General features: G+C 30.7%; 2 protein-coding genes across 2 annotated transcripts; one reads left to right on the forward strand and one right to left on the reverse strand.

Moving 5' to 3' along the window:
• LOC119681930 (transmembrane protein 161B-like) lies at positions 1-2,329 on the forward strand (the record flags this gene model as incomplete). Its single annotated transcript, XM_038095246.1, has 7 exons — positions 1-126; positions 187-266; positions 970-1,185; positions 1,243-1,500; positions 1,566-1,740; positions 1,798-2,103; positions 2,164-2,329. Coding segments are annotated over 7 exons (1,281 nt in total), but the record flags the coding sequence as incomplete, so codon positions are not given.
• A 79-nt stretch (positions 2,330-2,408) lies between these two features.
• On the reverse strand, positions 2,409-6,332 carry LOC119667372 (membrane-associated protein Hem). Its single transcript, XM_038076662.1, has 3 exons — positions 4,865-6,332; positions 3,618-4,806; positions 2,409-3,561 (listed from the first exon to the last, which is right to left on the reverse strand). The coding sequence occupies exons 1-3, from the start codon at positions 6,042-6,044 to the stop codon at positions 2,559-2,561; spliced, it is 3,372 nt and encodes a 1,123-aa protein (XP_037932590.1). The 5' UTR covers positions 6,045-6,332; the 3' UTR covers positions 2,409-2,558.
• Positions 6,333-15,089: the final 8,757 nt, after the last annotated feature.

The following is a 15,089-nucleotide window of genomic DNA, read 5'->3' on the forward strand; positions in this document are numbered from 1 at the left end:
ATTGATGTCGATTTGGGGCTGATACCCGTTATAGAACGAGATGTTGTTCATTTACGTTATTTTACTGAATACCAGTGGCTAGTGGATTTCAGTATTTATGCTGGTCTAGTTTATGTTATTTCAGAAGTAAGTAAAATGCATTTTTTTATAGAATCGGTTATATAATAAAAATGTGTCCATTAATAGGTGTACCATTTTTACTTCCCGCTTAAAAATGAAGTCAACTTAAGCATGGTGTGGTGTTTGCTAGTCATTTTTTTCGCAATGTAAGTGTGAACTTTATATTTAAACATAATTTGCATACTTTCAATATATTTGTGAATTTTTTTACCATTTTGTTAGTGTATTTTAAAATTAAAGTATTATTAACCCATCATAAAATAATGTGATTATATGTCTTATATAATAATTTTTTTTTAAATACATGTATAAATTAATATATATATAATTATATTCCTTATGAATAAGTATAGATTTATATATAATATTTTTGTTTATATATTTCTTAATAATAAATTAAATTTTATATAAACAAATTTTAAAAAATAAGTTGTTATTACCTCCAATATTCAATTAGTTTTCTTATTGTTACTGGGCTTAGGTCGTTTATTTAACACATAAAATTATAAATGTTTTTTAAAATAAGAAATTATACTTATTAAATTTAATTATATTTTATTTTTTGTACAAAAATATACAAATATTTCGACTATCTTCGTTGTACAGTGAATAAAAATGAAAATATAATTAAATACTTAACACAATTTAATAAGAGTATTTTTATAAAAAAGAACATTTATTTTATGTGTTAAATAAACGACCTAAGTCAAGTAACAATAGAAAACCTATATAAATTTTTATCATTTTATAGGCATTAAAATTATATATATCTATATATATATATTGAAACCAATATTTGAAAGTAATACATATTTGTTTATATAACCAAAATGTTTCTTTATTTTTTAGAAAACTGCTGTCTGCACTTACGGTTTTATATTTTCACAGCGAGGAATCAATCGGTGAACGTTCCATGGTGATTGTTGCGTGTCTTGTTTACTTATTAATAGCCATGATGGTGCTTATAGTTGATGAAAGTATATTAGAGACCGGCTTGGAGAATGCGTACAATAGTTTTAATAACAGCGCTTCAAAGTTCCTAACTGAACAAGGACTGCCATCTTCGTAAGCTAAACTCAATGTACTCTAAAATTGTAGCTATCATATTTTTTTTTGTTATAGTGGACCTGCTTCTAAAATAGTTGTTAAATTCTTCATAGCATTAGGTTGTGGCATTTTGGGATCCCTGTTTACTTTTCCTGGTTTGCGTATGGCTAAAATGCATTGGGATTCATTAAAATATTACGGAAACAATAAACTAATGCAAATTATATTAAATATAAGCTTTATACTACCCTTTATATTAGTAATTTTATGGATACGTCCAATTAGCAGAGATTACTTAACTGTACGGATTTTTGAGGGTATGGATGCACCATTGTAAGTTATATTCATAATGAGTGTAAAATTTTTAATATAAAAAAGTTACATTAATGTTTTTTTAGACTAAAACCACATGTATTCGAAACACTTCGCCTACTACTTGTACTGATTGTTGTCATTCTACGGTTTGCTTTAATGCCCATCTACTTACAATCTTACTTGAATATAGCACATGACAAGGTGGAGGATTTACGTAAAGAGGCCGGTCGTATAACAAATAAAGAATATCAAACAAAGGTTCTTGCTTTTGTATATATATTTAGAGTAGATAACATAATTAATTTGCATTTTTAGATTTCATCTATTTTTTACTATCTTTGTGTTGTTACTTTACAATTTGTTGCTCCGGTTATACTGTGTTTATACCTCACTTTGATGTACAAAAGCTTAGGTGGTTTTAGTTGGACTGGGCTCTTTACCGAAACTGTTTTACAAGATGAATGCGTTGCCAATCTTGATTCGCAAGCATCAACACTTGTCAGCAGTATAGAAACAGTTGCAGAAGGCAGTGGTTTGGGAGACATTGATGTGGTCGAAGAAAATTTTAATATTTTAGAATCTGCACAAACGTTACAAGCATCTTTAACAAGTTTGAAAAATGTAATATTTTCATTATATATTCATATAGAAATAGTTTAACATTCTTTATCAAATACTTAGGTCTTTAGTACGGAAGTTTATAAAGGCTTTCTTGGATTTGCAACTTGGTGGAGTTATTTCACATTATTCGCAACGTCTTCTTTGGGAATCGTGTATCAGTCATATTTTAACAAAACATGAGCAATTTAATATTAAGTTTTATTTTTCATACTGTTTGTTATTTATATTAATTTAGGTGCATAATCTTTTAAATTTAAATTTTATGTCTAGAAATCAATTAAAAAAAATTTTGTTTATGTTTGACACAATTTAGATTTTTAATTTGTAATATAAAACATGTTTGTAATTAGTGATTATCCATTAAATATTGTTTATAAAAATGTAATATTTTTAAATACTTATTCTAAAATTAATTGTATTTCAGTTACAATACGAAATTACTGTTGTGCATGCACTTATAGACCTAATATTTGTTCCTGTTTATAAACAGCATGATACGCATTACGTATCAAGACGTAAGGAAAGCAAGATTCAAGCAAGTCCATAGTTAAGAAAGGAGACTGTTTAACTATTTCATCCAGCAGTAAATAAATTGATTCACGATTACGTGTAGCCTCCTTATCAGATTCCTGTCCTAAACGCAATAATGATGAACTAGCCAAAGCTAAAAATTCCTTCATGCGATCCTCCATATCGTTCTGACCACATATGGTAAATAATGCACCGAAAATATTATTTATTGCTGCAGCCATGCAATGTGTATTATTTGAATGTCCATCGATTGTTGCACGATAAAAGGAGTTTTCATTACGCGCTAATTTTGGTATGGAAACTGCAACAAAAACCATAAGTAAGCATGACGTTAAATGTTCACTTTCATCAAATTCTGGCTTTTTCGATTTTAATGTATTGGCAAGCGTGGGATCTACTTTGCACATAAGACCAGCTGATGATGCCATTTCTGAAGCTATGCGAATCTGGTCACCACCCGGCAAATGTTCTTGAAAATCTCTTACAGAACTAAGCAAAAATGGTATTCGATTCTCTAACACATCAACTAATGCTTCATGTACCAAATTACGGAAACAAAGTATTACACCAATAATTGTCATGCGCTGCAATACACGATCAACATCTTGCAAACGTTTAAACTGTTCTTTCATTATTTCTGGTTTATCAAAGCTTGTGCGTAATGTAATGAGAACATCTTTGTTAGTGCCAACAAGTGACTTTAATTCTTGCACTTGATTGGCGATATGCCACATTAAGGTCTCATTGAGTGTTTTAATACCATACGGTCCTACCAGTTCTGCTAATGCGCGCAATTCATTTAAATCTGAAAATTCTTGAGGATTAAAAGGTACCCAACCTTCGGGTGAAATAGGCACAAACGCTTTTTGACTTATCGAAAATACAATATTCCCTGCTGACACACGTCGTAACAAGACTTCGCTATACCTAAAGATGTAAAAATTACTTATTGTTTTAATTAATACTTAAATGTTCTAACATACCAAGTATTATAGAGTGCTGCAATTGTTTTTTCACCATGAGAGTCTAATGCTTGGGTTTGCTGCAATAAGCAATTATTAAAAACTCTCGTTATGTCGATATGTACGTAATTTTCTACAGTTTGTAGCACATTCATATATGCTCTTACTGATGCGAGTAGTTCACTTGGTTTTGCTATTTCCATTGTTTCCTGGTTAAACATTACCATTCCCACAAGATCTCGAGAGAAACGATGCTCCAGATTTTGACATAAATACTCACGTGGTGCAAATGCAAATTCCCACACATTAACAGTAGGACAATAATTAATTGCAAAACATAGTTCTGTCAAAGCCATATGTAATTTATCCATTGTGGTGAGATCTTCACGTGTTTTCCTATATGACTCGTCACCTGGTTTACGTATGTCATCATACTGTTTTTTTGATTTGTCTTTTTTCTTACGAGATGATTGCACAGATAATATTTTTGCACAGTGTTTGGGCAATAATGCATCTGCCATTGTGCACTGCTCATCACATATTGTGGTTATTATATTTTTGGCCTCCTTTGCCATTTCCTCTAGAAATATATTAACCACACTTAATGAGCGTTCACGTATATGATGACGTTCTTCTGGACACATTTCATGTGTGCAGTTTTGAAAGTGGCTGCATATTAATGGAAAAGCAATTATAAAACGATTTTGTGCTGGGAACTCTAAGCACATATGGAATTGATCGTCAAACATTTTACTATAAAAGCAAAATATACTTAAATCGGATGTTTCAACCAATATTTCATCTAAATTATCAACCACACGTGTATGAAATACCATCGAATCTAGTAATCTGGCCAGCTCCACATGCTCATTAATGCGCAATGCAGCTTTACTAACGCTCATATAAGTTTGTAAACGGAACCAATCAAGTCGAAAAGCACGAAAATCGAATAGTTCATTGTCTTCGACTTGTTTAACTGTTAAATTGGACGCCGTGTTATAGAGTGAAGACAGTATTATACTCTCATCTTCCGGACATACTTGTAAACTTTGCATTCTGATGTTAAGATCAGTAGAATCAAAACCTGATAAATACTGCACATAATAACGTTGCATAACTTGGCTATACTTGCGCACAAGTGCACGTAACTCTTCCATGTGAAATAGTAGCTCAGGTAATTGACGATCAACCAAGTCTTCGTTACTTTTACCTAAAAAGTAGAAAGTCATTAACTATATAATTTCTTTCATAACTTCTTTAAATATTACCTTTATTCTTTAACATTGGAGGATTATCATTGTGTCTAAGAAGCCAAAGTATTTCATCCCGAGCCAAACATAATCCAATAAAAATAAATATTGCTTTAGGACCCAATAAACCTGGCTGATCTGTCATAATTAGTGCCAGTTCTTTAAGGGCAGTACGTAAAAACTTTCTTCTTTCTCTGTGCATCAATGAAGCTTTTTGAACGGCTGTGCTATATGCTTCTTTTACTTCAGCAATACGCTTACTGTAGCCTTTTATGCCATCAAAAGTATTTTGTATATATTGATGAATTTGTAGTACTTCATCGCGGAAAAGTGCGACTACCCAACTGGATTCTAAAGCTGATATCCATATCTTGTTGACTTCTGGATACTGAGCCAACATTTGATGATTTAGCAGTAAACCAAATATGATCCAACGATCCATTGCTTCCAACGAAACATATTCACAAGACATTGTGTCGGTACGTACGGCTTTTAATAAAATTGCTGGATTACCGACGAGACTTAATTTTTGCATTTCTCGCCACTTATCGGCCGGTAAATTTCGCAAAGGATAAATGGTCGTCAATGAACGCAACGCATTTGTTAAAAGTCGCTGATGTGGTATAAATTCTTCGGATAATTTTTTAAGTGGGACTTCATAATCTAAAATCATTTGTCCTAGACGTGGAAAGCCAGCATCAGCTTGATTATTTTGTTGCTCATAAGCAGCATTATATAATCCCAGAACAGCTTTGCGATCTTCAACACGAGACAATACGATCATAAGAGAAACATACGTGACAACTAAATCCAAATAATTTTTTGTAAGTTCAAAATTTAACGTTATATCCAAATGTATTTGGCAAGCATCCATTGTTGTTAGTAGCTCACAAACGTTATCCTTAAAATCCAACAAATCCACAAATGTATGATAATACAATGATAGTGATTTTATAATCTCGGACTTTATATTAACAATTGCATTTAATCCTTTTACATCAATGTTGGGAAAACGTTTAACAATAAATTTAATTGATGACTCCAATGCTTTGTCCGATAGGAATCCTGGCTTAGACTTGGTATCACCGCATGCTTTTTTTATATTATAAATACGAGTTAAAATACCCAAACCGCGATCATTTAATATAATTAATTTTTCAGCAATTTTTTGCTGATTGGCATATATTGGGCGTGCCATTTTTGCTAAAAGTAAATATTTTTTTTAGTATAAACTATTTGTAATGCTTTATCGATTACGCCAAAATATACTGAGCTTCCGGAGCCCCACCTCAAAATCGTTTTTCTTCTCTTTGGTATAAAATATACCAAACGTTATAATACTTTTACTATAAAACTTTAATTCAACTTTTGTTACTATTATGAACAATGTTTTATTACATAGATATTATAAACTTTTTCAGAAACTACATGTCTCACGCAAAACAACTTTGTCTAAATTTTCCGATAGCAAAACAACAAATGACAGAAAGTATGACAATATTTATATTGCTTCAGAAGTTATCGATAAGTATGTAAACGTTAGGGAGTTGCCAACGCTCACTTTATTTCAATCAGACATAGTACAACAGATAGGTTTTTAATAAAAACCTATAAGTATTCATAATTTGTAGTTAAATATATCCAATTTGAATACACCTTAAAATTTTTAAATTTGAATATAGAGAAAAAACTGTAACTGTTATTAATTTGAAATTGAGTGAAAAATAATAATTCACATACCTGAAATCTACTACAGCTAATAAACAATTAAATGCTATTATTTATATTTATAATAATCAACTTTTAAAATTTCCCAAATACTAATGATGTTTGGAGCATGTAATTTTTAACATTCGATTTGTAAATAAAAAACATATGATTTCTTTAATTTAAGGTAGTATGAACACTTTCGAAATTAACTTAGTTAAATTTATATAAATTAAAGAAATTTGGCTGTCTGAACATAATATTACTGTTCTTGCAGACACTTGGTTGCAGCAGAACACGTCTTCTCTTGCTTTTTTAAGTAAAATGCAGAAATATTTGCAAATAGAATATATAATTTACTTTGTCAAAAACTTTAATTTTTATTGTATTGATATGTGGTTATTACAATACGATCAGCAATAAATTTGATTTATATGCGGGATTACAGTTCACAAAATTAGTTTTTCCATATTGGACATTTTGAATCAAACATTTGCTTTATTTATATAAATGAATTTTGCTAAGTATTTAGTAAAATTGTTAGGTACAAAACAATTTCAGTGATTTACAATAACCACTTTATGATTGAATTCATTTCAACTTGGGTATTTAAACAAAATCATTATTATTATTTAAAAAATTAACTGAGAAACTTTGAAAGTTGAATGCGGATTAAAATCTGTTTCACCGTGTATTTATATAAAGTACTTGTTTTCTTCCTCTATTTTGAATTTAAACAATTTCAGCAGTTTTCAAAATCAATTTATCTCTAAAAATCGTTAAATAAATGATTACAAAGTGTTGTACTACGTTTACATTGTGAATTTAGTTAATTTGCATTTTTAATCCCCACCGTTTACATTATATATTGAAGATTCATTTTGACGTTCCTCTTGTTGTTTTTTGGTTCGTGTGTTAGATAAATTTCTGTAAATGAAGCATTTAATTACAATTTTGTATAAAAAAATTGTTATAAATATTTAATAAATGGTTTTATAACAATAATTTAACAAATTTTATATGGTAATTATGTACAAAACTATTATTAAACAAATTTAATAGAAATTACATTCAATTCGGATATTTCTCTTTAAGATCGAAAAAAATCTACGCTCTTAAGATATTTCTTGTAAGATCGTTAAAAAAAGACATTTTCAGAGTTGCACAGAGAAATAATCATCATTTTGAAGGAGATTTAAAATTAATATCGACCAAAGGAGATTAAATTAAGAATAACAAAGCTAGATTAATCTCGATTTTTACTTTAATCTACTTTTAATCACACAATGTAAACGCCGTAGTCATTTCAATAATCTATGCAAAATTGTGTTTGAGTTTCAAAAATTTTAACGAACGATAAACTAACAATTAATACAACTCTGGGTTGATATTCATCATATTGAAAGCATATCCCGTTATTTAGTTAACTTCTCTTCACGGATTTTTGAAGATTTATTAAAATTTAAAAACAAACTATGTAATTTTTCTCAATAATAAAATATAATAAGTGTTTTCTTTAAAAAAATATTGAATTTAAATAAAATTCATACAATTCAGATAAAATTTAAATGAAAGTTTTAATGTATTTTTATTTTGCAACGACTATACTAAAATAATTGCATCAATTATTACTAATAAATAACTGCATATCACTTTTTTTTGTTGACATGTGTGTAAGATTTCATTAAGTAAAATTAAAATTTATTTTATTTAATGTAGTCATGTGTTCAATTTTATTCCGTTAGCTTAGAAATACCTTGAAGTGAAAATAACTTAAAAAAAATTACAAGGGAGCTAAAATATTCTAATTTGTTTAAATTCAATTAAGTTTTATAATTTTGGGATAAAAACAGTCTTTTATTGTGTATATTTATCAGTTTTTAAAAAAATTCAGAGTCTTCGCGCTATTCACCAATTGCAATGTACGTCTATATACAGGTAAGTTGCATTAATGATCTGTAGCAGTATATTTAGGTATTTATTACACATCTGAAATTTATATATAAACATTTCACAAATGTAATAAATATTGTTTCTTTTATAAATAATATTTCATAATTTCTAATATTTGATATTATTTACTATTAATTAAAAATGTTCTTATACCTATACAAGCATTTTTTAAAATTATTAAAATTATTTATTTTATTTAAATAAAATAAAATATTTTATTTAAATTATTTAAATAAAAATAGATAATTAATTGTCCTTAGCCAAAGCTTCGTTCAATTTCGTTTCCATGTGGGAGTTGTTTTTCAATAGCTGAGTATAAACAGTTCCTTTTGAGTTGCTAGGCTCCAGAGCTTTGGATGAGATTTCTTGGAAGTGGGTTTTGATGATTCCTGAGTTTAAATGTGTACTTTTGTGCGTTACCTGGCAATTACATCTGTGAATTGAATATTCGTGCGTTTCATATACTAGGGGGAACCGAATATTTGTCGAAAAAATTTTTGATGGAGAAGCAGAGTTCTAGAGTTCAATTTCGTAGGTCCATATAAGTTTTATCGTTGTATTGTAAAGTTGCACTTTATGGATGACATTAAGTTTAGAGTTCTTGTTAATCAGCCAGTTTAGTTATTATTGTTTCAGTTTTAATTGGTTTAGTTTGGCTTCTGTGTGCTTTTTCCATTGACCATTATTTTGGGGTATTACTTTCTCATTAATACTAAGAGCAGGGCAGGTATCTCGTCGTTGAGTTGACTTTTATTCTTAAACTAATTTTGTGGTTGTGAATGGGTCGTCGCTATGGCTGAGGCAGGTAGTGTCGCTAAATGTTATGCACTGTTGCATTCTTGCGATGTTTGCAAACAGCTGGTATTCATTCAGAGCCTTATACGAAAAACATGTAGGTGAAGATCCAAATTAAAATGCAACTTTAGCATTATGATCGACTTCTTAAATGGTTCATTGTTTTGGTGATAGTGGATTTTTTCTTCTCAATTTGTATTATTTGTGCACAGTTAATTGTTCAACTGCTTTTATCGATTTTTGTCCCTTTAGTTGACTAATGTTTTGACTCTAGAGTGCATTAATGATTTAAAGTTTCATCCATTATAACATATTACAATAAAAAGTTCACTATGTTCTTATTAATTTATTGCTTTATTTCGAAAAATCCTTTCGCAACATCAACATAAACTAGTGTTTATGTTTTATTTTGATATTTATAAGTTGCCAGTACCATTTTTAAAGTTCAATAAACAATCTTTGAAAACGGATTTTGTGAAGTTTTTAATGTGAACGAGTGCAACCATTGATTTCGGATATCCAGAGTATTTATTGTTATATTTAACAAACATAACGTATATGTCACTTAAAAAGCTAGTAACAAATAATTGATTTTGGCTAAGTCGAATCACTAAAATACTTGCTAACCGGCATTTTTTTTGATTGTTAATAACGTATATTGATTTGATTAAAAAAAATCGTTTTAAAATGAGGTTATGGCAAATTAGCTAAGCCCGCTATATGCAGTATCTTTCCGAGGAACCGGCGAATGGAGTACTGTACTGTAATTGAATTTAAATCATGCAAACAGGTGTACAAGCGGTGCCCAGGTAAAACATGTTGTGTGTCCACCCGTGAGCACGCGGGCCGGTAATGTTATTACGGAATGACCGACCGGTGAGGCATGCGGTTTTTAACGTGTTAAAAGTGATGCTATTAAAATCATTGTTACTTGTTATCTTAACGTCAGATAGTCACCTAAATTTCACTTTACGAAGTTTTACTATTAATCAGAATTAGAAGACGAACTGATTTAGCAACGTGGGTATATCTTTCTATCTGCGTGTTTGTCATTTTGAATGTTAGTCGTTAACTCGCTAGCTACTATATTCGAAATGAAATTTTTTATGCGTCAGTGCTGATTAATTTAAAATATGAATAAGATAATTAATTACCAGCTATTATTATTAATTCTTTTTAAATATAATATAAATATATAATTTTTTCATATTAAATATTGTTACTCATACGCCCGTGTGTTGCTTGAAAAACACAGAAATATGCTTCCTCTAAAGTTTTAACTCATAACTCACGAAATTTCGATTAGTAAAAAATATCACTTTTTACTTATATCAGCGAATTTGTTTTTTTAAATGTTTAAAAAATATTACTTATTTTCTTTATGTTCATTGTAAATTGCTTTGAGGATTGATAATTTTCTTAGTTAATAAGTGTATATGTATACACAAAATAGCTAAAAAAATCTTTTTAGAGTCTTCTTAAGAACATTTGTTTATTTTATTTATTATTATTTTTTATGTGAAATCGTCTAACACTCGGTACTGTGGTCAGAAGAGTCTTATTGTACCAATTTCACTATTGATTAGTAGTAGTACTAGTATTCTAACTTTATTTTACTTCATTTTAAATTTGTTGTATTACATAGAAACAATGCTATATTATATTATATATATAAAGTTTACAGCTATAGCATTTCCGCCCTAAGTTTAGTTTATTACTAATAAATTTAATTGTACAATATAAATATTTAATTAAATTATTTTAACAAGACTTACAAATTTCATATAAATCAATTTAGAAATCTTCTTTTATTATCTTTAGCTTGCATTTTAATACATTTTTAATAAAGGCTGTTAACAACGTCCAGTTGAGGTCATTCAGTATTTGCATGGTTTCATGAACGTCGAGTGAAGGTTTACAAAGTATAATGTTTTGTGTTCTTTAAAAATTGGGCATTCGCTTACTAAATGCATTACATTGCCTTTTAATTTATGGTTGCATCGTAGGAGCTCGATGCGGGTTTTGTATATTGTCCTTATTGCTTCTACGTGGTACACTATTGATTACACAAAGCCCTTTAAAGCTATAAAGTCCAGAACTGAATCTCGAGAAAAGCTCCTAATCTGTTCAGGTGACAGGAATTCCATATAAAATAAGTTTCTTCTGTGCGTTGTTAAAGCTGGACAGTGACAAAGAATATGCATAGTAGTATCCTCATCTTCAGGTTTCCCCATCTTCGCATTCCGAATTAGCTGATAATCTTAGTTTATGACGTAGTCGTTCTCTAAGAACATTTAAGTAGAAGTTCATTGATTTTGTTATTGGCGTGTTACTTACTTTGGTTATTTTGTGTAATTAATAAACAAATTAATAAAATAAAATTTTCTAAAATAATACATAATTTTAAAAACATATTGAACAGTGGAACTTATTATAGAAACTCAATATAGTAACCATTAGGTTACACTAGCTACGCATTAGATTATATATGCAATCCATATGTATGAATAGATGTTGTATGTATTGCACATATGTTGTCATACAAATATTATCAAACTGTCAAAAACATATTTTGTTGCTGGCCAATAACCTCAAAAAGAAATTCACTCTCAAACCCAAGCAAAAGCATCCGAAGTGGAACGTGCACACTTTGTAATGACAACAATAACAATAAGCAAAACAATGAAGCATAAGATTTTTCAAATTGACTGCTCCCCATGTGCGCACATGTATCACAATTGGAATTTTCAAATTTCCCTCGTTTTGTTCGGCGAAGAGTACAACCGAACCGTTTTGATTATGTATGCCCTTTCAAAACAAAGCATATAGCGACGAGGGGGTTGTGTGGATGCCGTGTTGTTTTTATTATTGCCTCTGATGATGGTTTGACTTGCTTCGTTGTGGTCTTAATCATTGCTTAGTTATATTTTTACTTAGTAGGATTTATTAAGCCGCATTCACATCTATGCATGTTTGTATATTTGTGTGTTTGTGTGTGCGTGTGAATGTTTGAATGTGTGTGTGTTTGCGTTTGATGTACAAAGTTTTTAGTTTTGTTGCTATTAGCGAGTGTTTTGATTATTGCGGCTAAGCAATAATTGTTGTTCTTCTCCAATGTTTTGGAATGTTGTAGTTATTTGAGGAGAGGCGAATATGAAAATTTTGTAGAATACGTTAGGTTCGCTCATATATTGTTATTGTTGTTTTCTAGCAGTATTGAACATGCGCAGTAGGTATTTTCGGGAGTTCTATGGACATACCATTATCGGGAAATAAACTTCGCCAGCTAACGAAGTAATCAAACGCACACAAGCACCGAATACGGATAACTGCACATTTAGAAAAATGAGTCCGTTGAAATTGGTTGGAAAAGTCTAAGAGTATTCAATAATTTTTTTTTGTAATATTAAAATAAGTAATAATCAACTTAGAAAGGTTAAAATATATATCACTTTTAAAACTTAAAATTTAAAACCGAATTAAAATTCAAAATAAACGCGTATATATCGAAAAAGTGACTTTTTTTGTATTCTTAAAAGTTTGTGTACACATACATACATAGACACACATGCATATACATATATGCAGCAGTACATACTCAGTAGGGATGGTGCTCCGAAAGTTTATTGTATAAACTTCGCTTATATAGCTTTAAACAGTCTTTTTAGGGAATTTATAAAACTTTTTTAAAAATTCAGTAAAGTAAAACTTTATATTAAGTGCAAACATTTAGTAAAAATAAAAAATATGTGAAAATATACATACATACTTATATGTGTATTTAATTAACGAACGTCTACAAAAAAATTTCGGCATGAAAAAGTGAAGTTCGATGGCACATAGCATCAACACCAATAATAAAACGAGTAGTGAAAGCAATAAGCACTCTACAACCACAATCACATTTATACTCACAACATATACAAACGCACATCAACCATCAACATAATCAACGACAGTAACAAATTGTTTAAGTGCAGCCATTACCCAAACAACAACAACAAAGCTGGCACCTGTTTTACCAACAAGTATTGCGGCATCGGCAGCATTGTCGGGCAGTGTCAGTGGTGTTGGTCTTGCTGCAGGTGCTCAACAGCTGCATGCACAGCAACAGAGTCAAGTGCCGCCGCGTCTGCAAGAAACCGCCTTACTCATATTAAAGCATCAACAATATAGTGGACTCGGATCTATTCTCAGCGACACAACGAAGTCAGCATCACCGTCTCATATAATTTCGCCGTCACACTCACCGTTGCCACAAAATAATTCGGTTGTTTTAAATGCTGCTTGCATTGGCAGTTCGGGTATATCAAATTGTGGTATTATTTGCAGCAGTGATAGCGGTATTTCATCGGTCATATCTTCGACTCCATCACTAACACAACTATCGCCATCATCTGCAACGGTCGGTTCAACGTCAAGCACTGTTTCATCCCTACTAAACAATGTCGTACTCGTGACAACGACATCATCAATAATCAGCAATAATAATAGTAGCACTGATGGACTTTGTAGTTCCAGTTTAAGTGGTCTAAGCAATGGTTTATCGACTTCATCCACTGGCTTCTATGGCACAAGTATTCCGACTAGTACTGCAGCTAATTTGCTGTATGTCGAACGTACTTCGCCCTCCTTAACAACAATGTTAGGCACTAATCAGCAAACAGTAAAGTCCATTACACTAAGCCCATTGCATAGCTCATCAATTACAAATAGTTTATCTTCATATGTTGGTGTTGGTGGAACATCAGCTATAGCTTCAGGCAGTAGTAGTATTGGTTGTTCCCCTGTCGCTGTTGGCAATACTGCACAAACTTCATCGTCATCTCCAAACTATTTGAATACTATAAAGCTATTAGGACCAGCTGCGTCTATTGATTTAGGTACTTCACCATTGACGCATCGTAATTATAGCTCATTAAAGGGTTATGCATTCCGTCGCAGTTTCGACGATAAAATCATTAATCCTCCAATAAGCAGCCAAAATCAACCGACTTATTTGTCACACTTGCCAACTCAACCATTATCAGTTCATTACCCACAACAAATGCCTCCTGTCTATCCGCATTTTCATCATCCACATACACATTCACACACACATACACATGCTCATCATCATATGCATCATACGTTGGGATTTCATGGTGGTACCGCTTCACCATCACATCACTCCAACGCAGCCAAACATGGAGCATTCTATCCACTAACTTCATCGCAATCCTCAACCAAACTTACCTATCGCGACGACTTTCTACAACAAATTGGCTATTTGCCAACTACACGCATTTTTAGTACCAGCATCGATGAGGATAAAGCACAGCAAGATTTTTTATCGTTGTCACTTTCGCCACCATTAAATAGACGCCGGGATATGCCAGCATTAAATCGGCCATTCGTTAGCCTGTAAGTATTAAAAGAGTAATAAAAACTTCTAAAATTATAATTTTTAATTCGTTTCAAAAATAAAACTATCAAGTTATAAAGGAAAAGTATGAGTGTATGAGTGATGTTTTTATACATATTATGAAGTTTTTTGTGATGTTTATCATAATTGTAAAAAAGTATAAAAATGTAGCACATTATATCTCTCCTCTTTGCTTTAATAACCACTTTTATATATGTCACTTTAATAACAATGTTTGTGATGTGTGATGTAGTGAAGGGACTTCGGAGATTCTATAAAGCACACATTGTTTATTCATTTTACAAAGCATTTTGTCTATCGTTTATCTATTTATCGTTTACTATCAAGACTGTTTTCTCTTCTGGGTTATCGTATCAGGTCTGT

This window comes from Teleopsis dalmanni, chromosome 1 (genome assembly GCF_002237135.1).
Source record: "Teleopsis dalmanni isolate 2A chromosome 1, ASM223713v2, whole genome shotgun sequence".
Taxonomy (NCBI): domain Eukaryota; kingdom Metazoa; phylum Arthropoda; class Insecta; order Diptera; family Diopsidae; genus Teleopsis; species Teleopsis dalmanni.